The 24,127-nt window shown below is 37.1% G+C and overlaps 2 protein-coding genes across 2 annotated transcripts in view; both read right to left on the minus strand.

The window, feature by feature from the left end:
• Positions 1-372, minus strand: part of pcsk7 (proprotein convertase subtilisin/kexin type 7) — a 31,102-nt gene extending 30,730 nt beyond the window's left edge. Inside the window, exon 1 of the mRNA XM_061918946.1 lies at positions 217-372. The gene's annotated coding sequence lies outside the window, so the exon portion shown is untranslated. The remainder of the gene's footprint in view (positions 1-216) is intronic.
• A 3,156-nt stretch (positions 373-3,528) lies between these two features.
• bace1 (beta-secretase 1) lies at positions 3,529-22,687 on the minus strand. Its single transcript, XM_061918947.1, has 9 exons — positions 22,001-22,687; positions 15,560-15,648; positions 15,200-15,416; positions 11,509-11,646; positions 11,292-11,426; positions 11,119-11,220; positions 10,759-10,908; positions 4,663-4,834; positions 3,529-4,571 (listed from the first exon to the last, which is right to left on the minus strand). The coding sequence occupies exons 1-9, from the start codon at positions 22,313-22,315 to the stop codon at positions 4,333-4,335; spliced, it is 1,557 nt and encodes a 518-aa protein (XP_061774931.1). The 5' UTR covers positions 22,316-22,687; the 3' UTR covers positions 3,529-4,332.
• Between the last annotated feature and the right edge of the window lie 1,440 nt (positions 22,688-24,127).

The following is a 24,127-nucleotide window of genomic DNA, read 5'->3' on the forward strand; positions in this document are numbered from 1 at the left end:
GTTTTGCCGTTTAAAAAACACGTCACACAAACGTTCGAGGCCACAAAGCTTTGTGTACTGTAACTAACTTTCAGTGCAGTTACTGCTCAAGTTTAGCAGTGTAGCATAGCAAAACAGGTAGTACTCCCGTACATTTATTAGCCAAACGTAATCTTTGTAAAGATGGTTTATTTGTAGAAGTGTAGTATGTAATGTAACTGATCTGTCGTGACCTACCTTAGTAAAAAAGAAATCGTTCCTCTCATGTGTTTGTGGCGAAATTTGCTTGTACAGTTCGACACTGTTCGTCAGTCACTTCCGCATTAGGTATGTCGCTACGCGTGCGTCTGACGTCATCAAACTGTACGTAACCAAATACGTCATGTGCGTCACCAAATTGTCCCAATGTCAGGAATGCTGCGCTCACGCTGTCCATTTACAATCAGTGGTCCCCAACCACCGGGCCGCGGACCGTTACCATGCCGCGGGTCGATTGGTACAGGGCCGCAGGAGGATCTTTTATTAATTAAAAAAAAAAATTAATTAAAAAAATTAAATTATATATATATATATTTATTAAATTAACATAAAAAACACAATATACACTTACAATTAGTACACCAACCTAAACAACCTCCCATTTTCATGACAAAAACCTCCCTTTTTTATGACAAAGAAAAATAAATAAATAAATACAATAATCCCCCACGGGACAAATTATCATGCGTTGACCGGTCCGCAGCTACAAAAAGGTTGGGGACCTCTGATTTACATTACAGGGGTCTTTCTAGAATTGAGGAAAAAAAGTTTTTTCCATTGTTCATACATAAAGTGTGGTTACACAAATGCCTAATGTTAAATGCGTGCATTGCCAGACCAATTCGTTTATTATTTCAATCACATGTGTATATCTATAGCAGGGGTCACCAACCTTTTTGAAACCAAGAGTTACTTCTTGGGTACTGATTAATGCAAAGGGCTACCAGTTTGATACACACTTCAAAAAATTGCCAGAAATAGCCAATTTGGTCAATTAACCTTTAATAAACATACATATATATATATATATATAAATGTATTTATTATTCTTTACAATAAAAAAAAAGTTGTGAGGAATTAAGATGAAAGAATATAAAAGGTGTGTTTAAAAATCCTAAAATCATTTTTAAGATTGTGTTTTTTCTCTAAAATTGTCTTTCTGAAAGTTATAAGAAGCAAAGTAAAAAAAATAAATGAATTTAATTAAACAAGTGAAGACCAAGTCTTTAAAATATTTTCTTGAATTTACAAATTCTATTTGAGTTTTGTCTCTTTTAGAATTAAAAATGTCAACAAAGCGAAACCATTTCTAGTAAATAAAAAAAAAAAAATATATATAGAAGCAGCTCACTGGTAAGTGCTGCTATTTGCGCTATTTTTAGAACAGGCCAGCGGGATACTCATCTGGTCCTCACGGGCTACCTGATGCCCGCGGGCACCGCATTGGTGACCCCTGATCTATAGCAACTCGTCACCTCTAAAATGTAAATTGTTTTATTTGGATCCAAAAAAATAACTAAATAAATAAATAGAGGACACACATTCAAGGATGAGATGTATTCAGATGAAGATGATGTCACAACACTTTAAATGGTTAAAATATATTTTAAACACTTGTAATACTTTATATATAATATTTCATACATTTCTTTTCATGGTTATGTTTTAGTGCAACAACATGTATTTAATAAATATGACATTGTATATTACAGTCAGAACATGAACTTTATTTGACCAACAGTAACATCCGTGTCTAGCAGATAAAAGACACAGTTTAGTCAGTGGAGATATGTATTTTAAAGTGTATAACATCTTTTGCACTTTTCCAAGCATAGTGTATATGGACCTCTTAAAATACATCCAGCATTGAGTTGGGCTATTTCTGTGCCATTTATAAGAAGCCCTATAGGTCATACAGATTGGTAACATTTAATATTATAATAACATGTGCAACAATGCTGCCTTAGTTTGCGATAACAACAAGGTGTTTTGTGTGTATCGGAAAAATGTCAAATAAAAACAAATGGGGTTAAATGGTTTTCCTTATTTCAGACTTGTAAATGTTGGATACTCCTCAAGTCATAATGTTCATGCATTTGGGCATGAGATTGCACGCAGTTTCGGATGCCTCTGAACACCGTGTTTTGCAGTATTTATAAAACAAAATCTTAATAGGTCCCCTTTAAGCTTACGGTACGAAAAGTGACATCTGATATCGGTATAGTGTTCAGTAGTTTCTGTTTCACATCAAGCAAAAAACAAATACTGTACATTTCATCAAATTAGACATTGTATGTAACATTGTTTGCATTAAGGATTCTTTGGTGGCGTTTGTAAAGTAATATCATTTTAATAGATGCTTTAATATTCAGTAGTTTAATTCTAATCTCTTTGCATACATTTCACTAGTACCACTATGCGCACACATATCTCATCCCTTTTGTAATACACAATTAACAGTAGCTTTAAAATCACTCCAGAACCACACATTCACATCAATCATGCCATCATGTAACAAGGTCAATTATGGTTTCCGAGACTGTGTAAACATACAGGTCAGTTTACCTTTACATATTATGAACCTGGTTAGAGCTTTAAAGTGTTTTTTTTTCGAAATTTAACATATAATAAATATCTCTTTATAATCATCTTATAATAATTTGTACACAATCTTGTTAAATCGAGAGTCGGTTCTGAATATATATATATATATATATATATATATATATATATATATATATATATATATATATATATATATATATGTATATATATATACATATATATATATATATATATATATATATATACATACACATTTTCTACCGCTTATTCCCTTTGGGGTCGCGGCAGGCGCTGCTGCCTATCTCAGCTACAATCGTGTATATATATATATATATATATATATATATGTGAATAGTACAATCATTTGACAACACTAATATATTTGTATATATATGTGTGTGTGTATATATATATATATATATATATATATATACACACACATACACATATATATATATATAAATACATTTATGTATGTATAAACAAATATATATATGTATGTATGTATATATAATCTTCCATCCATTTTCTACCGCTTGTCCCTTTCAGGGTCGCAGGGGGGCTGCAACCTATTCCAGCTGCAGTTGGGCGGAAGGCAGGGTACATATATATATATATATATCTATGTGTGTGTATGTATGTATATATTCACACACACACACGCACACACACATATATGTATACATATGTGTGTGTGAATATATATATATATTTATATATATATACATATATATGTGTACATATACATATATACACACACACATACATACATGTATATATATATATATATATATATTTATTTATTTATATATATATATATATACACACACAAATATATACATTGTTGATTGATCATGAATAATTACAGGTTATTACTCTTGGGAAAATAAAAAAAGTTTTTTTACTCTTGTAAAATTTAAAATAACTTAAAAAAAGGCCCAGGTATTCTGGCATGAATGCAATTTAATTGTCAGAATGCCATCGAGGAACATTTTAAAAATGTTTTACTTGAATATATATCATGTATTGGTCAAAACGTGGTAACAGTTGTATCTTAAGTCCAGTCGGTGTGAAATTTGCCATCAGCAAACACATTAGTCGTATGCATTGACCGACCTGATCACTGACCACATAACAACTCGCGCCGTCTTTCCTCTAACCGTCCGCAGTAAACAAACATGTACGGTCAAAATAAATTGCATAAATAATCTGTGTATATACATAATTAATCCAGCTGTTCATGATCAATAACATTAGTTAACTCATTTGTTGACAGCCCTAATATATATTTAAAGCTTTGTGTCTCCTTTTTATCAAAGATCTGCATAAGAAGAAAACCCTTTTGTTTACTTTAACTATGTATTTTTTCAATTCGGCATGACTCAATGAATCAATAATTTTTGCATATTTTTTCCTCTCAATCCTATTGGTAACACTTACATTTTAGGTTTCAATTTGCACCAGAATGGACTCTTTCCTTTTTGTTGTTTGCCAGCCTGACACCCTCCAATTTTTAGAAATGACAAAGTAGTCTCACAACATGGCCATGAACACCAGCTACATACAGTACATCATGGAGGCTGAAAAAGACACCAGCAATGGAGGAGTGCTGGGACCAAAAGACAGATGTAGTCAGTGCAATCTCAGAGCACCTGTTGCTATTAATATTAATGACGTACCTGCACAATTGGTAACATTGTACAAATCCCGTTCCTCCCCAATTCCCTATAAGTTCTCCTGGTCACAAATTCACTTAAGAAGTGATATGTCGTCAGAAAAGTCCCCCTGTGGGCGAAGACAGCGGGCAAAGCGCCACTGGCACACCATGAGACACAATGGCAGCATGAATAGAGCACAAATACCCGCCATGATGTAGGCAATAGTCATAAGCGTGGACTCGTCTGTCTGGGGGATGTTGTAGCCACAGTCCTCCAGGTCAATACCATGGAAGGGACCTTCCACAGAGGCTGTGCGAAACTCATCATGGACTGAAAATGGCAAAATTGGGTTGTAATTGATGTGGATATAGGACAGAAATGGATTTAGCACATTTTCTCGAATCCATTCTGCTTTACTCACCATGGCAGGTGCTGACAGCAAAGCCAATTCGGCTCTTCTCTCGGTCAAACACCACATAAAATCCTTCCATGATGACTGCTCCCATCACTGTCCCGGTGCTTGATGGAGACACAGCAAACTTATAGCAGTCCTCCTGAGATGAGGCTACGTCCTCCACTGGCCGCAAGTATTGCTGTATAGAAAACAAATGTGAAGTACCCTCTTATAGGTGGTAACATGGTCATAAAAGCAGTTCTGGAAATTGTGTTAATCCTGCACAGGTAGCATATCTCAGGATATTATTGTGTATTGCAGCAATAGTTTAGCATTACCTACAGCATTGGTCTCAGTATCTGCAGTGGACATTTTAGCTGTGAGAGACCCCTCGTCACAAAACAATGTAGGGCAAGAAACATGTTTTTTTTCCCTTTTTTTCATGTAGATGTTTATTCCAATAGAACTCCCAGTTTTCTAGCATTCCCGTTATTTCATAACTATTAAAAAGTATAACTACTTCTACATTTGTCAATCAATTCGAACGGTTCTAACACCAACCCTTTTAGGTCATTTATGGCATTTGAGCCTATTTTACACATTTCCAAAAATGCCCCGTTTTACATGATTTACCACTTTTTCTAATAAAGGCCTACTGAAATTAGATGTTTTTATTCAAACGGGGATAGCAGGTCCATTTTATGTGTCATACCTGATCATTTCGCGATATTGCCATATTTTTGCCGAAAGGATTTAGTAGAGAACATCGACGATAAAGTTCGCAACTTTTGGCCGCTAATAAATAAACCTTGCCTGTACCGGAAGTAGCAGACGATGTGCGCGTGACGTCATGGGTTGTGGAACACCTCACATCCTCACATTGTTTACAATCATGGCCACCAGCAACGAGAGCGATTCGGACAGAGAAAGCGACGATTTTCGCATTAATTTGAGCGAGGATGAAAGATTTGTGGATGAGGAAAGTTAGAGTGAAGGACTAGAAAAATAAAAATAAAAAAAGACGAGGGCAGTGGGAGCGATTCAGATGTTATTAGACACATTTACTAGGATAATTCTGGAAAATCCCTTATCTGCTTATTGTGTTACTAGTGTTTTAGTGAGATAATATGGTACCTGAAAGTCGGAGGGGTGTGGCCACAGGTGTGGTGACCGCCAGTGTCTCTGAGGGAAAACAACGTTTCTCGACGAGGCAAAGCGAAGGCAGCCATTGGGGTCGGTCTGAGCTTTTTCCCCCTCCTCCTCGGTGGAAGCATCCCACGTTCGGGGGCGGCCGGTCGGAGGAGGCAAGAGAGTCCGTAGCTGCCTCTTTGACAGGTGTACGGGGAATGACGCAAACTATTCGCTCATGTCTACGGTAAGAGCCGACTTACTACCACAATTTTCTCACCGAAACCTGCCGTTTGACAAGTGGTAGGGAACCATGTTTGCTTGACCGCTCTGTTCCATATTAAAGCTTCACCGTCATCTTTAGGGAATGTAAACAAAGAAACACAAGCTGTGTTTGTGTTACCTATAGCCGGCCACAATACACCGCTTTCCACCAACAGCATTCTTCTTTGTAGTCTCCATTATTAATTGAACAAATTGCAAAAGATTCAGCAACACAGATGTCCAGAATACTGTGTAATTATGTGATTAAAGCAAAATACTTATAGCTGGGATCGGGCTGGAATAACATGACGTTAGCGAGGGACGTTACGCGCACGCGTCATCATATCGCAATATTTTCAACAGGATGCTTAGCGCGAAATTTAAAATTTAGTAATCTAAAAAGGCCGTATTGGCATGTGTTGCAATGTTAATATTTCATCATTGATATATAAACTATCAGACTGCGTGGTCGGTAGCAGTGGGTTTCAGTAGGCCTTTAAAAACTGTTACTACTTGAATAATCTCTTTACTAGTGTTACTACTACTACTACTACATTTCTCAACCAATTTCAACCGCTCAAAACAATTCTGTGAGTTAAATGTAAATGAAATTAGCATGCTAAACCTTTTTAGCTAATTTTGCAGCCTCAGAGTTATGTAACTTTGTGCTTAACCCATGTTAACCGTTAGCATGATAACGTAGCATGCTATTATGCCAATGTAAACATGCAAACCTTTCTAGCTAATTTTTAGTCATTTAACTAACACATGCTAACTTTTTGTTGCCAATTTTGCGTGTGTACGCCTCAGTCATATAACACGGTACTTGACATGTATGTATTAACTTCTAGAATGCTAACGTTAAGTTCAGCTAGTGCATTTCAGCATTCACATGCAATTTCTTCTGAAATTCCATAATGTAGTGACAATAGGGGGTTGTTTTGTGTAGGGCAGTCTTCATTTTAGGTTTTACTTTGAGGTATTTCGCCACTTTGTGGTTACAAAGCAATCCCACAAATTGTTACAGTAAAGTAGTTACACACGCAGGTACATGTCGCTACACAGAGGGTCTTTGCACTTAACTTGGCCATCCAACTTTAACCTCCGATTTGCCACCCAAGTGTGAGGTAGACAAATGAAAGAGAACATAAAATGGCTCAGAAAGGGGAGAGACGTTGACCAATATTGGCCTGCATGCTTGGTGTAAGCAGTTGCCTAACCTCTCCCTTCCTTTCAGCGCCCATCAGAGGTCCCCTTTAAAAATAATATCTCTTTTTTAAAGTAACATTTAGAAATGAACAACTTTGATGTCCAGTTGTTATATCTTGTTTTCTTACACTTAGGAATCTCATTTGGAATCATTACATAGTAGATTCTGCATGCAGTGGCAATTCCAATACATTAGATGGCAGGAGTGGATACTGTAGGCCAGGGGTCACCAACACGGTGCGGGCACCAGGTAGCCCGTAAGGACAAGATGAGTAGCCCGCTGGCCTGTTCTAAAAATAGCTAAAATAGCAGCACTTACCAGTGAGCTGCCTCTATTTTTTTTTTTTTTTTTTTTTTACTAGCAAGCTGGTCTCGTTTTGCTTGATATTTTTAATTTTAAGAGAGACAAAACTCAAATAAAATGTGAAAATCCAAGAAAATATTTTAAAGACTTGGTCTTCACTTGTTTAAATAAATTCATTTATTTTTTTACTTTGTTTCTTATAACTTTCAGAAAGACAATTTTAGAGAAAAAATACAACCTTAAAAATGATTTTAGGATTTTTAAACACATATACCTTTTTACATTTTAAATTCCTTCCTCTTCTTTCCTGACACTTTAAATCAATGTTCAAGTACATGTATTTGTTTTATTATAAAGAATAATACATACATTTTAATTTAATTCTTCATTTTAGTTTCTGTTTTTTCGACGAAGAATATTTGTGAAATATTTCTTCAAACTTATTATGATTAAAATTCAAAAAAATTATTCTGGCAAATCTAGAAACTCTGTAGAATCAAATTTAAATCTTATTTCAAAGTCTTTTGAATTTCTTTTAAAACTTTTGTTCTGGAAAATCTATAAGAAATAATGATTTGTCTTTGTTAGAAATATAGCTTGGTCCAAATGTTTATATATTCTAACAAAGTGCAGATTGGATTTTAACCTATTTAAAACATGTCATCAAAATTCTAAAATTAATCTTAATCAGGAAAAATTACTAATGATGTCCCATACATCCTTTTTTTATTTTTTTCAAAAAGATTCAAATTAGCAAGTTTTTCTCATTATTTTTTTTAGTTGAATTTTGAATTTTAAAGAGTCGAAATTGAAGATAAACTGTTTCAAAATTTAATTTTAATTTTTCTCCTCTTTTAAACTGTTCAATTAAGTGTTTTTTCATCATTTATTCTCTACAAAAAACCTTTCGTAGAAGTAACAAAAAAAACGACGGAATGACAGACAGAAATACTATTTTTTTTATATATGTATACAGTTGTGATCAAACTTATTGAACCCCCACACAATTTTGGTGTTTTAGCAAGTTGGACATTTATTCCGTATTTTGTTTATAGTCATATCAAATAAAGATGTGTCAAATAGACAAATGCAACTTAAATTGTAACACTGTATTTTACAAAATACCAAAAAAGGACATTTTTCTTAATATCTCATTGACAAAATTATTCAACTCCCTAGTTACATGCATCCTTAGTACTAAGTAGAACACCATTTGGCAGTAATTACATCCTTCAAACGTGATACATAACCGGACACAAGCTTCTTGCAACGATCTACAGGTATTTTAGCCCATTCCTCTTGGGCAAAGGCCTCCAGTTCATTCATATTCTTGGGCTTGCATGCTGCAACTGCCTTCTTCAAGTCCCACCACAGGTTTTCTATAGGATTTAGGTCTGGCGACTGTGAAGGCCACTCCAGAGTCTTCCAGCCCTTCTTCTGCAACCACTCTGATGTTGATTTGGAGGTATGCTTGGGATCGTTGTCCTGTTGGGAGGTCCAACGTCTCACAAGCCTCAGCTTCGTCACTGACTTCATGAGCTAATATATCCTGTTAGGAAATAGAATTCATAATGCCTTGAACGCGCTGAAGATTCCCGGTACCTGCGGCAGAAAAACAGCCCCGGAGCATGATTGACCCCCCACCATGCTTAACAGTAGGCGAGGGGTTCTTCTTTTTGTAAGCTTAATTTTTTTTCTCCTCCAGACATAACGTTGATTCATAGGCCCAAAGAGTTCCAGTTTTGTCTCATAACTCCATAGAAAAGTTTCCCAAAACCTTTGGGGTTTGTCCAGATGATTTTTGGCATACTGCAGTCTATTTTCTTGTTCCTGGTAGTCAGAAGTGGGGTGCGCGTAGGAGTTCTGGCATGGAGGCTTTCATCTTGTAGTGCGCACCTAATTGTCTGGGACGAAACCTGCGTTCTCCCCTCTGCAATGTCCTGTTGCAGTTCCTCAGCTGTTACCCGGGGGTTTTCACCACTGTTCGCTTCACAGGATCCTGTTTTTACCACGCCCAGGTAGTGTTTCCACTGTGCCTTTAGCTTTAAACTTGCGAATTATGCTCCCAGCTGTGTCTCTTGGAATGTGTTATGTCTTTGCTATTTTCTTATATCCATATCCTTTCTTATGAAGAGAAATCACCTCCTCTCCTGACTTCTTTGACCACTCCCTGGACTTCACCATGTTGCAAATACACCATTGACCATCTACAAGAAGCTGAGCGTCACAGTCTTTTTAAATCAGTTTAATCGTATCTCGCTATGGTTCTAATCACATCTACAGGTGTTTTCAACATCTGATTGAAAATACCTTATTCAAATTCTGTTCTTAAGAGTTATGATCTTCAAGGGGTTGAATAATTTTGTCAATGAAAAATTTAGAGAAATGACACGGTTTGGTATGTTACAAAATATAATGTTGTAATTCAAGTTGCATTTGTCTATTTAATGCATCTTTATTTGATATGACTGTAAACAAAATACGGAATAAATGTCCAACTTGCTAAAACACCAAAATTGTGTGGGGTTGAATAATTTTGATCACAACTGTATATAGATTTATTTATGTAAGGTAAATTGAGCTAATTGGCTATTTTTGGCAATTTATTTAAGTGTGTGTTAAACTGGTAGCCCTTCGCATTAATCAGTACCCAAGAAGTAGCTCCTGGTTTCAAAAAGGTTGGTGACCCCTGCTGTAGGCCATGGTGTGTTGCCTGGCAAGGAAGTAGTCTTTGCCACACATTTTAATCTAGTCTTCTATTGATCCCTACCAAGTTGTTATAGTGTAAGTATTGTATTTATTACACAACAGCTGTTTGGTTGAAACTTTCTTAGTTATAGCTTTCATACCACATTTAGAGGGGTTGACATAAAATTACTCATGCGTATCAGTAGCATGAATAGGGCACAGCCAATTAGCATTGAGTAAGCGCATTTTGGAAAGTGGTACCATACTGTACAATCAATCATTTTCTATCAGGCATGCTTGCTTTATTGGCATGGAAAAATAGACATGGAATGCTTGTTTTCGAACCAAGTGTTTGAGTCCATGCTGAGTCTGCAACCAGACATGACGTCACAAGCAACAAAGTTATCAAAATATGAGATTGTTTAATTCAACCTGAATCGATACCGGGTAGTATTGACGAAATTTGGTCGGTAACTATAGGTACTGAATTCAGTACCTAAGGACATTTCTAGGAACTTTTGTGTCATTACCTGGGGAAGAATGGAGATTCTGAAAGACTGGTTACGGTTTTCACTCATCAGATAAAGGGAGATGACTGGGAAGATGTGCCAGGGTGTCGTGCCGGCCTGCCAACAAACCAGCTGCTCGCCAAGCCAAAACCCAGCGGGAAATTGTTCTGTCTGAAATAAAGGAAAGGAAGACAGTCAATTGTGTTGTTCTTTGTCAGAGGGAGACAACTGCAATAACTCTATAAATGTGTAAATCCTAATTGTAAAATTGCATCATACAGTAACTATTTAAGGCACTGTATATTGCAGAAAGTAGAGATCATGAAGCAAAATCCATTATTATTAATCATAATTAATCATCTATATAGACATTAAACTGACTGAGGAAGCTGCTTCAATCGCCTTGACAGCAGCCTGGAAAACTTTTCTTGGCAGTCGAAGGTTGGTGGTGCCACTGTCCACAATGCTCTTATCGTAGTTATACTGTAAAGGACAGGAGCATGATAAATATATGATAACCAACCATAAACTTTTCTCCACGTTTCACGCCTTACCTCCTTACAGTCCATGTTGAGGTCCTGTCCATTGACTTCAATACGCACTATAATGACTTCATAATACCATTCTCTACGGATGGGAGTATACCAAAGTTCTCCCACGTAGAGAGAGGGGTCCACACCTCCGATGATCTAGAGGAGATCATTAAAGATGATCCTGTATTGGCCTTGCATCTAATATTAGATGATACAGTGTTATCTGTGTGTGTCTTACCATGCTGCCTCCGACAGCAGCACTGCCCAGGGAGTAGTTTTGGGTAAAGCCAGCTCCACACAACTGGAGAGAGAAGAGGTTGGGGACAGGCGACTGGCGAACCAAGGAGTCAAAGAAAGGCTCCAATCTCTCGTCAGGCTGGAGGAAAAAATGTGATAGTGTTGCTCTCCGCCACATTGTTCATGAAAAAAGAGCCACAAGTCAAGAAAGTTGTAGTATTACAGTGGTGTATTAGGAACAGATATAAACTGAAGGTGAAGGAGCGTACACGATGCGCCCTATTCTCCTTTTTGCACTGCTTTTCTGCGCCTTTGAAGTTTCTCTTATTCGTAGTCTCCCACTCGGCGTAAGTTAGTACATAAGTCGTGAATAGAAGCGAGCTCAATAATAATGAGGTTGACTCTGTGGTGACGGCTTATTTTTTTGGGCTGTGACAAAATCACGAAACATTCTTTTTCAGAAAAGGTTCACAGTGTATCGATCTCTTGGAATCGCTTGTTAATTTTTCATGTCATTCCCTTATCTATGCCAGTGGTTAGGATTGGCGTGCGCAGTGTTGTCAGAAAGCAAAATGTTGGCGGTCGGGGTAAACAAATGCTCTCGAGTTGACTATATTTTACAAGAAATGTTTGCAACAGCGCTACTTGTAATAACTGCAAAATTGCTACTTCATCAAGAGGAGGACTTAGGACCAATACGATGAAACATTTAAACACACAGACTGCAACAACTATATATGAATGTTGTGTTTCGGAAACCGGGTCGATCTCATCCCAGCAGCAATAACGCTAGCAAGTCTTCTGCCACAAGTACAACAGGAACTAACTCACCGGCTATCATGTTAGTGCTATTACCTGTTAAATTTAAAAAAATATGCCTTTTCATTTAGACGAGCAAGACGACAGACAAATTCTGACCGGGTCTGAGTTGTAAGAGCTTCATTTAATTTCATATTTGTCGCCCGGCACTATAGCTTCTCCTTTTATCGCGGCAGGGAAGTGTACAAGCAGTGAACAAGTTTGTGGTTTAAAACTTGCACCAAGTGCTACTGATTTTCAATAAGTTAATTTTCAGTTGTAGTCAGAGAAAAGTTGCACGTTTTCCTGCACCCACATTTCCACTCAGTAATGTCCATTATTCAAGTGAAACTCATGAAATTAGAATATGGTGTGAAAGTCCATTCATGTCAGCAGTTTAACTTCAAATGTGAAAGTAATAGGTGACATTAACTAATTATATGCAAAGTCAGATATGTCAAGCTTGTAGTTATTATAGTTTTGATAACCATGGCTTACAGTTTCTGAAGACTCCACATTTTCTGAGATTTTCAATTCAAGGTTTTCAAAAACTGAGGGTCATACTCACCAAAATTAAATCAAAAGAAGCCTTGAAATATCTTGTGTTGCATGTTATGTATATGATAGTTTCATCTTGTATATCTAAACAAACCATTGTGATATTTTTAGTGTTACCAATATATTTCCTAGGGAGATGAGAAAATATTATTGAACGTTTTAAAAACGTTAATATAAATGTTACATTCTTGTTACACCCAGAGTCCACATCTTGGATGAAGGCACGCAGTGAAAGACTCACTTAGGTCAAGGGAGAAAAAGCTGTGCAGCCAGAACCTGCACAATTTCTGCTAAGGCACATCTTTTTTATCCAGAGTTTATTTTCAACTGTTTCTTCAAAAAAAAATACTACGGACTACTTCAAGATATTTTTCTAAATAGTATACATTTTCCAAAGTTAAATTATGATACATTTTCAGAGGGTAGGGCGTGGTATCATTCGTAAAATGGGAAAGTGTCCAGAATGGAACAGCTTGCAAACAGATAAAAAAAAAAAAAACGGGTTATAAATTTGACTGTGGAGCACACTTATATCTAATAATTTCTAATACATACAGTATTATCTACACCAGAGGTTCTTAACCTTTTTGACCTGGGAGCCCAAATTTGGGGGCACAAGGCCCACCCAAATATTAACACTGAATTAGTAATCTTACTCCTGATTTTAAATGTATTCAATAATAAAATCTAACCTACTTACAGTTTACAACATTATCAAATTATATGAATTTGTATGTTAATAACAAAGATTACTATTTATTTAACACATAAACCTTAGGCTTATGTCAGGCTGAATAGACAAATAAATAAGACATACTCCATAACTTTTTAAATTATATCTTAATTCTGTACACTGCTGCTGGAATTTTAATTTTCCTGAGGGAACTCTCCTGAAGGAATCAATAAAGTTCTATCTGTCTATCTATCTATCCATCTATCTATCCATCCATCTATCTATCTATCTGTCTATCTATCTATCCATCCACCCATAAGAGGGGACTCATAAATAACTGACAAAAAATAAACGTATATACAATGATGTTGTGCGCAAATAAATAAAGTAAATTAATAATGAATATGTTTCTTAACTAAACTGTCAATACAACTAAAGAGCAAATGAATATAAAGCGTTGCCACTAAAGTCATAATTTTAGCTCTTAACAAACTTCTCTATGACTTTAGCTCCAGACTCCTTGTTTGTTTGAGTTTGTTATTACTGCCACCAGTGGCGGAAAAGTATATTACAACTGCGTACCACTGCAGCCCATACAGACCACAGTTGAAAAACAAATATTTTTTAGCGGTTTTCTAAGGCAGTAGTTCTCAACCTTTTTTAAGTGATGTACCCCCTGTGAACGGTTTTTTAATTCAAGTACCCCCTAATCAGAGCAAAGCATTTTTGGTTGAAAAAAAGAGGTAAAGAAGTAAAATACAGCACTATGTCATCAGTTTCTGATTTATTAAATTGTATAACAGTGCAAACTATTGCTCATTTGTAGTGGTCTTTCTTGAACTCTGGAAAAAAAGATATAAAAATAACTAAAAACTTGTTGAAAAATAAACAAGTGATTCAATTAGAAATAAAGATTTCAACACATAGAAGTAATCATCAACTTAAAGTGCCCTCTTTGGGGATTGTAATAGAGATCCATCTGGATTCATGAACTTAATTCTAAACATTTCTTCACAAAAAATAAATCTTTAACATCAATATTTATGAAACATGTCCACAAACAATCTAGCTGTCAACACTGAATATTGCATCATTGCATTTCTTTTCAGAGTTTATAAACTTACATTCATATTTTTTTGAGGTATAATTCAATAAATATATTTATAAAGGATATTTGAATTGTTGCTATTCTTAGAATATTTAAAAAAAAAATCTTACAAACCCCTTGGCATACCTTCAAGTACCCCCAGGGGTACGCGTACCCCCATTTGAGAACCACTGCTCTAAGGGGTACTTGCGACCAACCAATGGGCACCAACCTTATAGTTAAGAAACACTGATTTACACCAAATGGAATAGTGTTAAATGTAGATTAAAAACATTTTAAGTCCCTTTTAATTTATTGAAATTTGCTGGACCTTTGCTGAATTGAATACACTTTTTATGGCTTCTCTTTTTTGGGTCACCTTGTGCTGTTGAATAAATGGATTCAACCTCTTTTCCGGAAAATAAATGTCCTCCTTTTTTTATGAGGTTTGTGTGCATTCACTTTTTAAACATGTCAGAATAATACTATTAAACATGGACACTCACATTTGAAAACCCTCCGTTTAAAATAAAACAGACAGACTGAGAAAATTAGAAGAGAAGAGATCAAAAATACCCGAGCTATATCAGCATAAGCCAGTCCCAGGATTCCCTCCCAGTTGGATCCATTGATGAAGAAGCGATCGGATTGGGTGATTGCAGCAATGTTGGCACGCAGGGTGGCATTGATACCATGTGGAACAGAGACTACATCAGTACCCAACTCGCCTTCCCATCTGCCCTGGGTGTAAGGAACATAAACGCTCCTTCCCAGATCACGGTAAGACGTTGAGCTGTAAATGGACAGATGTAAATTTTCACTGATATACTGCTCCTGTGTGTAATACAAGAAATCAAAAGAAAAACTGCAAAAAGAAAGGATATTTTTTTTCAATATTTAAAACGTGTGATTACTGCTGATTTGGCCTGTACTTACAGGGAGCGATGGTAGTATCTGCGCAGGAATGGATGAGCAGCTGCTCCAACAGCAAAGTTACTGCTTCCTGTGTCCACCAGGATGTTCAACTAGTGTGTGAGGAGAGACAAAGGAGATAAATGATGAAAACACACTCATGTCACAACATTAGGCACAGCAGCCCAATCCAGTGATATCCAGAATAAGTGGTTTCAAAAGACAGTATCAAAAGATTTATTGTGTGTGTGTCTTTTTTTTTGGTGCAAAATAAAGGCCATCCAACAAATAGAATTATTTACACCACTACAAATTACAATATTAAAAACAAATGAATAATCAGCAGGGGCGTCGAAGTAAGGATGTTGTTAAGGGACCCAAAGGAAGCATAGGGGAAACACTGGGCTTTTTTTCTGCAATTTAAATATGTGTTTAAAAAATGTGTTTGAATTAGCATAGGAGAAAGTTATGAAAAACTTTCATTTCGGCTCTCAACGCGCATAACTGTGATGCATTCAAAGACCCTAGATTAAAGTTAGAAAGAGAGGGGTCACTTGTTTCTAAAGACAGGAGGAAATTTAACTCCCAGGAAATGCACTTATAATAATGTATTACTATGATTTGCATCATCCAGTGATGATAATCTTACTTGAATAAACTAATCTCTACTTTACACTAAAAAAGAAAACTTGACCAACTTAAAATCATATCTAGGTGAATAATTACAGGTTATATGATTATCAATCCATCCATTTTCCTACCGCCTGTCCCTTTCGGGGTCACGGGGGGTGCTGGAGCCCATCTCAGCTGCATTTGGGCGGAAGGCGGGGTGCACCCTTGATAAGTCGCCACCTCATCACAGGGCCAACACAGATAGACAGACAACATTCACACCCACATTCACACACTAGGGCCAATTTAGTGTTGTCAATCAACCTATCTGTCTTTGGAGGTGGGAGGATGCCGGATTACCCGGAGGGAACCCAGGCATTCACGGGGAGGACATGCAAACGCCACACAGAACGACCCAGAGCCCGTGGATCGAACCCAGGACCTTCGTATTGTGAAGCACATGCATTTACCCCTGTTCCACTGTGCTGCCCTGTTATATGATTATTTAAATGTATATTCTGGCCACTTTATATTGAAATGTTTGATTATTTTTTTTGACAAAACCAAATGGTTTAGGGTGGTTTATCTATTTATGTTTTAGATGTGTTAATCACATCTTTAAAATGTAAAAACCCTTCATTAAAGTTTTTAAATGTGTTTATAAAGCTGTTTTCAATCAAATCTGCCCAATAATTAAGTTTTTAGTGCACTGGTTCTCAAATGGGGGTACGCGTACCCCTGGGGGTACTTGAAGGTATGCCAAGGGGTTTGTAAGATTTTTTTTTTAAATATTCTAAAAATAGCCACAATTCAAAAATCCTTTACAAATATATTTATTGAATAATATTCCAACAAATATTGCAACAATGCAATATTCAGTGTTGACAGCCAAATTTATTGTGGACATGTTCCATAAATATTGATGTTAAAGATAATTTTTTTTGTGAAGAAATGATAAATGTTTAGAATTAAGTTCATGAATCCAGATGGATCTCTATTACAATCCCCAAAGAGGGCACTTTAAGTTGATGATTACTTCTATGTGTAGAAATCTTTATTTAGAATTGAATCACTTGTTTATTTTTCAACAAGTTTTTAGTTATTTTTAGATCCATCCATCCATCCATCCATTTTCTACCGCTTATTCCCTTTTGGGGTCGCGGGGGGGGGCGCTGGCGCCTATCTCAGCTACAATCGGGCGGAAGGCGGGGTACACCCTGGACAAGTCGCCACCTCATCACAGGGCCAACACAGATAGACAGACAACATTCACACTCACATTCAAACACTAGGGCCAATTTAGTGTTGCCAATCAACCTATCCCCAGGTGCATGTCTTTGGAAGTGGGAGGAAGCCGGAGTACCCGGAGGGAACCCACGCATTCACGGGGAGAACATGCAAACTCCACACAGAAAGATCCCGAGCCTGGATTTGAACCCAGGACTGCAGGAACTTTGTATTGTGAGGCAGACGCACTAACCCCTCTTCCACCGTGAAGGCTATTTTTAGATCTTTTTTTCCAAATAGTTCAAGAAAGACCACTACAAATGAGCAATATTGTGCACTGTTATACAATTTAATAAATCAGAAACTGATGACATAGTGCTGTATTTTACTTCTTTATCTCTTTTTTTTTTTTCAAACAAAAATGCTTTGCTCTGATTAGGGGGTACTTGAATTAAAAAAATATTCACAGGGGGTACATCACTGAAAAAAGGTTGAGAACCACTGTTTTAGTGCATGTGAAAATACCAGATGTGTGTATGGGGAAGCCACGTTGGGTTTAGGGTGGGATGAGGGCCCTTTAAGGGTCTTGTATATGGGGACCCAGAATGTGGTGCTACACCCCTGATATTAAGCATATTGTTAAGATAATATATATCCTTTATTTAGTTTGTCCTCTAATGATGTCCTCAGCTGTGTTTCCTGTTGCCTTAAATGTCCTTCCCCTCTCTGTCGCCAATCCAACCCGTCGACCACGCTCAGGTTACCCATTCAACTTTCAATCTCTTCATTCGGCTTCTCCCCCTCTATATGTCTACATGAGTATCAAGTTTTGCACAGCTAGACGAAACAAATACTGAATGAGTACAGAGAAGACAATAAAGAGAGCCGCCATCGTTTTAGTACTTTCGGTTAAGTTGACATTTGTATTTAATTGTTATATTTTCATTCACACTCATGACTGCAGTGGAGCTTTTGCTAATGTGCGCCACCATCAAATAGTGTGAGTACTCCCACAGCGCATTCTGTCACACAGAGGATAATATTGCAAAAAACAGCAGTAAAACAACCTGACTTAAAGGCCTACTGAAGCCCACTACTACCGACCACGCAGTCTGATAGTTTAAATATCAATGATGAAATATTAACATTGCAACACATGCCAATACGGCCTTTTTAGTTTACTAAATTGTAATTTTAAATTTCCCGCAAAGTTTCCTGTTGAAAACGTCGCAAAATGATGACGTGTATGATGACGCGTGCGTTTGACGTCTCGGGTTGTAGCGGACATTTTTTTCCAGCCCGATCCAAGCTATAAGTAGTCTGCTTTAATCGCATAATTACACAGTATTCTGGATATCTGTGTTGCTGAATCTTTTGCAATTTGTTCAATTAAAAATGGAGACGTCAAAGTAGAAAGATGGAGGTGGGAAGCGGTGTATTGCGGCTGCCTTTAGCAACACAAACACAGCCGGTGTTTCCTTGTTTAAAATTCCCAAAGGTGAAGCTTTACTATGGAACAGAGAGGTCAGGCGAACATGGTTCCTGACCACATGTCGACCGGCAGGTTTCGGTGAGAATATTGTGGTAATAAGTTGGCTCTTACCGTAGTTATGAGCGGAGCTTGCGTCCTCCCGCAGCTGCTGCTGACTATTACCTCCTCCCACCGGAGACACTGGCGGTCACCACACCCGTGGCCACACCCCTCCAACTTTCATGTACCATATAATCTCACTAAAACCCTAGTAACACAATAAGCAGATATGGGATTTTCCAGAATTATCCTAGTAAATGTGTCTAATAACATCTGAATCGCCCCCACTGTCCTCGCCTTTTTTTTTCTTTCTAGTCCTTCACTCTCAATATCTTTATCCACGAATCTTTCATCCTCGCTCAAATTCATTGGGAAATTGTCGCTTTCTCGGTCCGAATCGCTCTAGCTGCTGGTGGCTATGACTGTAAAGAATTTAAGGATGTGAGGAGCCCTCACACCGGTGACGTCACGCGCACATCGTCTGCTACTTTCGTTAAAGGCATGGCTTTTTTATTAGCGACCAAAAGTTGCGAACTTTATCGTTGATGTTCTCTACTAAATCCTTTCAGCAAAAATATGGTAATATCGCGAAATTATCAAGTATGACACATAGAATGGACCTGCTATTCCCGTTTAAATAAGAAAATCTCTTTTTAGTAGGCCTTTAAATCAAAAAACATATTTGATACCATTACCATTGGTGGGTTGCACATAACTAATGTTTGTAAGTCGACAAGCACAAACTGAGATGGTAGTAATGGTAGAAGTGCCAACTAAGGTTGTCACAATACCAGAATTTATGTAGTCGATAGCAATACCAATATATTTTCACTTAATCTAAATACTTATTCGATACCACGATAAAAAAATGTACTTACGTACTTTTAAATTCACAACTTAATTGAAAAATGTTTAATGTATAAATCAAATAAAAATCACTGTGTTTAAACGTCATTTTGGCCAAAATTTCGGCTGCTCAGAGGTGACTATACTGTACATTTAAAAAAAGAACAGCAGTGGTCATAGCCTCCCAGAATGTCAATGCAAACATTGTGCTTATAAGTATGGAGACAAATAACAATAGTCAACTGTTTTTAGCTAGGGATAGGTACCTTTCACATTTGAACTGATACCTGGGAATCGATACCAGTATCCAACTGTACCAATGTAGTAACAAGCACATTCCTAATCACATTTAATATTTACGAACTAATATTAAAAATGCAAAAAATTAACATTGTTGTCGGTAAGTGTTTTTATGTTGAAGAAATTTGCGAAACAATTGCAATGTTACACTACAAACAGTTGGATGATGTCGTGATTTATACGATAATTGATCAATATCAAGAAATAAATATGTCAAATTGAAAAGTTTTTAGATTTTAATATTACACATATTAACATACCATGAGCACGCACAAAAACACCAAATGTTGGTACCGTGAGTACCGGTATCGATTCCCATGTTCAGGGAATTGATATTGTATCGATTCAAACGTGAACAGTACCCTTCCCTATTAGAGCTGGGCGATATATTGAGTTTGTAAAATATATTGATATATTTTTAAACAATATATGAATTAAGAAAATATCGGAATACTTATATATTTTTTTCATGTTAAATTGACCAAACACCGCTTATTTGTTGTGTTCCTTTTCTGTCCCCCGCTTCCCAGTCCCTCTCAAAACTCCATGGCCTATTAAACATCTTCTCTTCCTCCTTCCAAGACGTGCTTGCACGTAGAAGAACATCCATGATCGGTTGGTTGTTTACAATGATGAGTCACGATTGGTTAAGATTAGAGCAAAACATTACGGACAGCCCAATCAGAGGCAAGATAGGGCGGGTCAACGAACCAGGAACGGAAATCACAACAGACATCCCAAATGATGACGAGAAAGTCGTAGAAGAGAAGAGGGAATTATCAATCTGGCGATTTATATATTAAAAAAACTAGTCTATTCCTTAGATTTTTCTTTTCACGATGTAGACGACGTCCAGGAAATCCACAATGCGTCTACTTGGCCACATTTGGACAAATGTATGCGTCTGGATAAAACATTCATTTGAGTTGTTTACCATGTAAGCCCAAATCAAAACTGTTCTCGAGTTGCCAAGTCGGGCATATTTCGCATGGGAAATGCTGCCAAAAACGTATGCCGAAGTGAGGAAGATCATGGCCACACAATTAAGTCAAGTCACTTACTTGGTGCCGTACATGTGTGACAGTCCGTTACATTGTCGACTGGAAATTAAAAACTGCCTGCCTGCAAATGTATTTTTTATCTGAGTTTGATACATTTTGTATCATTTGCACAGCTATGATATTTATTTTAAATAGAAAGAATATTTTTCGATTTTACTCATGTTATGTAATTCTGTGCTACTTAAAAAGTTACTTTTCTGTTCTGTTAATACCCATCTTGACTAACTGGGTTAATAAAAGTGCCACTGGCTGTTTACAGTACAGATGTCATTCACTTCAATTTCAGTGAATTTTGCTCAAAAAATGAATATCATTATATGTATACTTTCATCCGAAAATATATCGAAAGATATATCGATATACTTTTTCGTCCATATCACCCAATGTTTAATTTAAATTGAAGAAATTAGTTTTTATACTTCCAATTGTTTTTTTTTTAAATGAAGGAAATAGTTTAGTTTTTTTTACTCCCAAATTGTTTTTTTAATTGAATAAAACTGTTTTTATACAATACCAAAAACCAGGGAGGTTGGCACATTGTGTAATTCCTAAATTGAAAACAGAATACAATGATTTGCAAATCCTTTTCAACTTCTATTCAATCGAATAGACTGCAAAGACAAGATATTTAATGTTAGGACTGAAAAACTTAATTTTTGGGGGAAATAAACATTAACTTAGAATTGAATGGCAGCAACACATTGCAAAAAAGTTGGCACGGGGCATTTTTACCACTGTGTTACATGGCCTTTCCTTTTAACAACACTCATTAAGGTCTTCACGGTGGGAGAGTTTTGTAGTTTTGGCAGTAATTTCACACCAGTTGGTATCGTTAGTATTGACATTTGAATCGACCTGCCCACATTAATCAGTATCAGCAAGTGTTACCTTTTGTGGAGGGGATCCCACCGCCATCTCGACATAGTATCCCTGGCCGGATTTCCCACGCAGGTTGTCGACCATGTCCACGAAGCTGACGCCATTGGCGGTAACTCCCCTGCGCCTGCGAGCACTCAACCTCCCCGCTTGGACGCGCCTTTGAGGCGGCGGTTGTTCGGAGCGAGCCCCTTGGCTCAGAGGGACCCGGATGGCGAGAGGCAGGCCCAAAGCGTCCGGGACGGGCTGAGTGCAACCCAGCTGACACAGGATGGCCCACGCCACAAATTGAGGAAACAAGCGAGGCTGGAATCTCGACGACTTCATGTTGGGATTTTTGTCTGGTTAACTTAATCTCCTGTACACGGCGACAAGGTAACATGGAGCCGGCAATGGTGCTAAAATGACTACTAAAGCCATCACAGGAACGAGTAACAAACGGACATCACCCCCAGGCAAGGCGCGGTGTTACGGAGAGTTCCGGGGAAGCAAACAATCAAAGATGGCCTGTGGCTTCTCCTCTCATCGCCCCGCGCAAAGACAAGGCTGACTTTCCGCCTCCCTTCCCGAGTCGATCATTCTTTTCGCCGCCTTTCCAGTCTTTCACCTCCCATTCTTCCTCCTCCGGCCCTGCTGCATCCCTCAAATCCCGCACAGCCCCAGCATCACCCCTGGACAACGGGACGCGGAGACTTCCTGGCAGAATTTTCAAAATAAAAGTATAGTAACTGATCTAAATCCTCAAACGCCTCTGATAATAAAAACAGACATTTTTTTTTTTTTAGTTTCTCATAGACACTATTTAATAAAATAAAATAAATCCATCCATTCATCCGTTTACTGCCGCTTGTCCCTTTCGGGGTCGAAATAACTAAATAAATAATAGTTATTCACACGCGCACACACACACAGACACACACACACATATATATATATATATATGTATATATATATATATATATATATATATATATATATATGTGTGTGTGTGTGTGTGTGTGTGTGTGTGTGTGTGTGTGTGTGTGTGTGTGTGTGTGTGTGTGTGTATACGCTAGGTCAGGAAAAAACACGGAGGTTTTATCATCCCTACAAGCCTGTTTCGCAGGTTTCCCTGGGATTTTATAAAATTTATAAAATCCCCTGATTATGCAGGAGATTCCCTGCTCCTCAGGGGATTTTTAAACATTTTATATACATACATATATATATATATATATATATATATATATATATATATATATATATATATATATATGTGTGTGTGTGTGTGTGTGTGTATATATATATACCGTATTTCTTTGAGCTGCCGCAGGGCATATAGTATGCGCCTGCCTTGAATTATTGCCAGGTCAAACTCGCTTCGCAAAATAATTAGCGCATGCTTAGTATTACCGCCTGGTCAAACTCGTGACGTCACGAGTGACACTTCCCCTGTCATCATTTTCAAAATGGAGGAGGCTGATTTCAATACCGGTAATTTGAAATTGCACAAAGGGAAGAAGATTAAGAGCTATTCAGTAGGATTTAAGGTCCAAGCTTACATCACACTCAAATTTTTACTGCAGGCCTTTGGTAAGTGCAGGAGTGAGAAGAGGTTTTAAAATATTTAGCGCATGCTTACTTTTACCGCATGCCTTTGGTAAGCGCAGGAGTGAGAAGAGGTTTTAAATTAATTAGCGCCCCGGCTTCAATTCAAGGAAATACAGTATATATAAATGTGTGTGTGTGTGTGTGTGTGTGTGTGTGTGTGTGTGTGTGTGTGTGCATGTATGCATATATCATAAAATATATATATTTATATATAAAACTCTGTTTTTTTTTCTTTATTTTTTCATTTAATGAATACCCTCCATTTCTTATCAGCACTAGCCATAAGCTAATGCCAGTGAGTAAGACCAGTGATTTTTTTTTTTAAAGATCTTACTAGGTTCAACGTGACATTTGCTACACTAAATAAAGGTGGAGATGCTTGTAACTCAAATTTTTGCTTGCAACTTAAAGCATAACAATGAATTGAAATAAAACTCTTATCTGAAAACAATTTTAAGGTGTTTTTATGTATTATTACATTGTTTCTACTTTTCTCCGTAAAATATTTTGTATATTCTGGTCATGCATTTACTTGGTATTGGACAATAC

Source organism: Nerophis ophidion, linkage group LG13 (assembly GCF_033978795.1).
Source record: "Nerophis ophidion isolate RoL-2023_Sa linkage group LG13, RoL_Noph_v1.0, whole genome shotgun sequence".
Taxonomy (NCBI): Eukaryota; Metazoa; Chordata; class Actinopteri; order Syngnathiformes; family Syngnathidae; genus Nerophis; species Nerophis ophidion.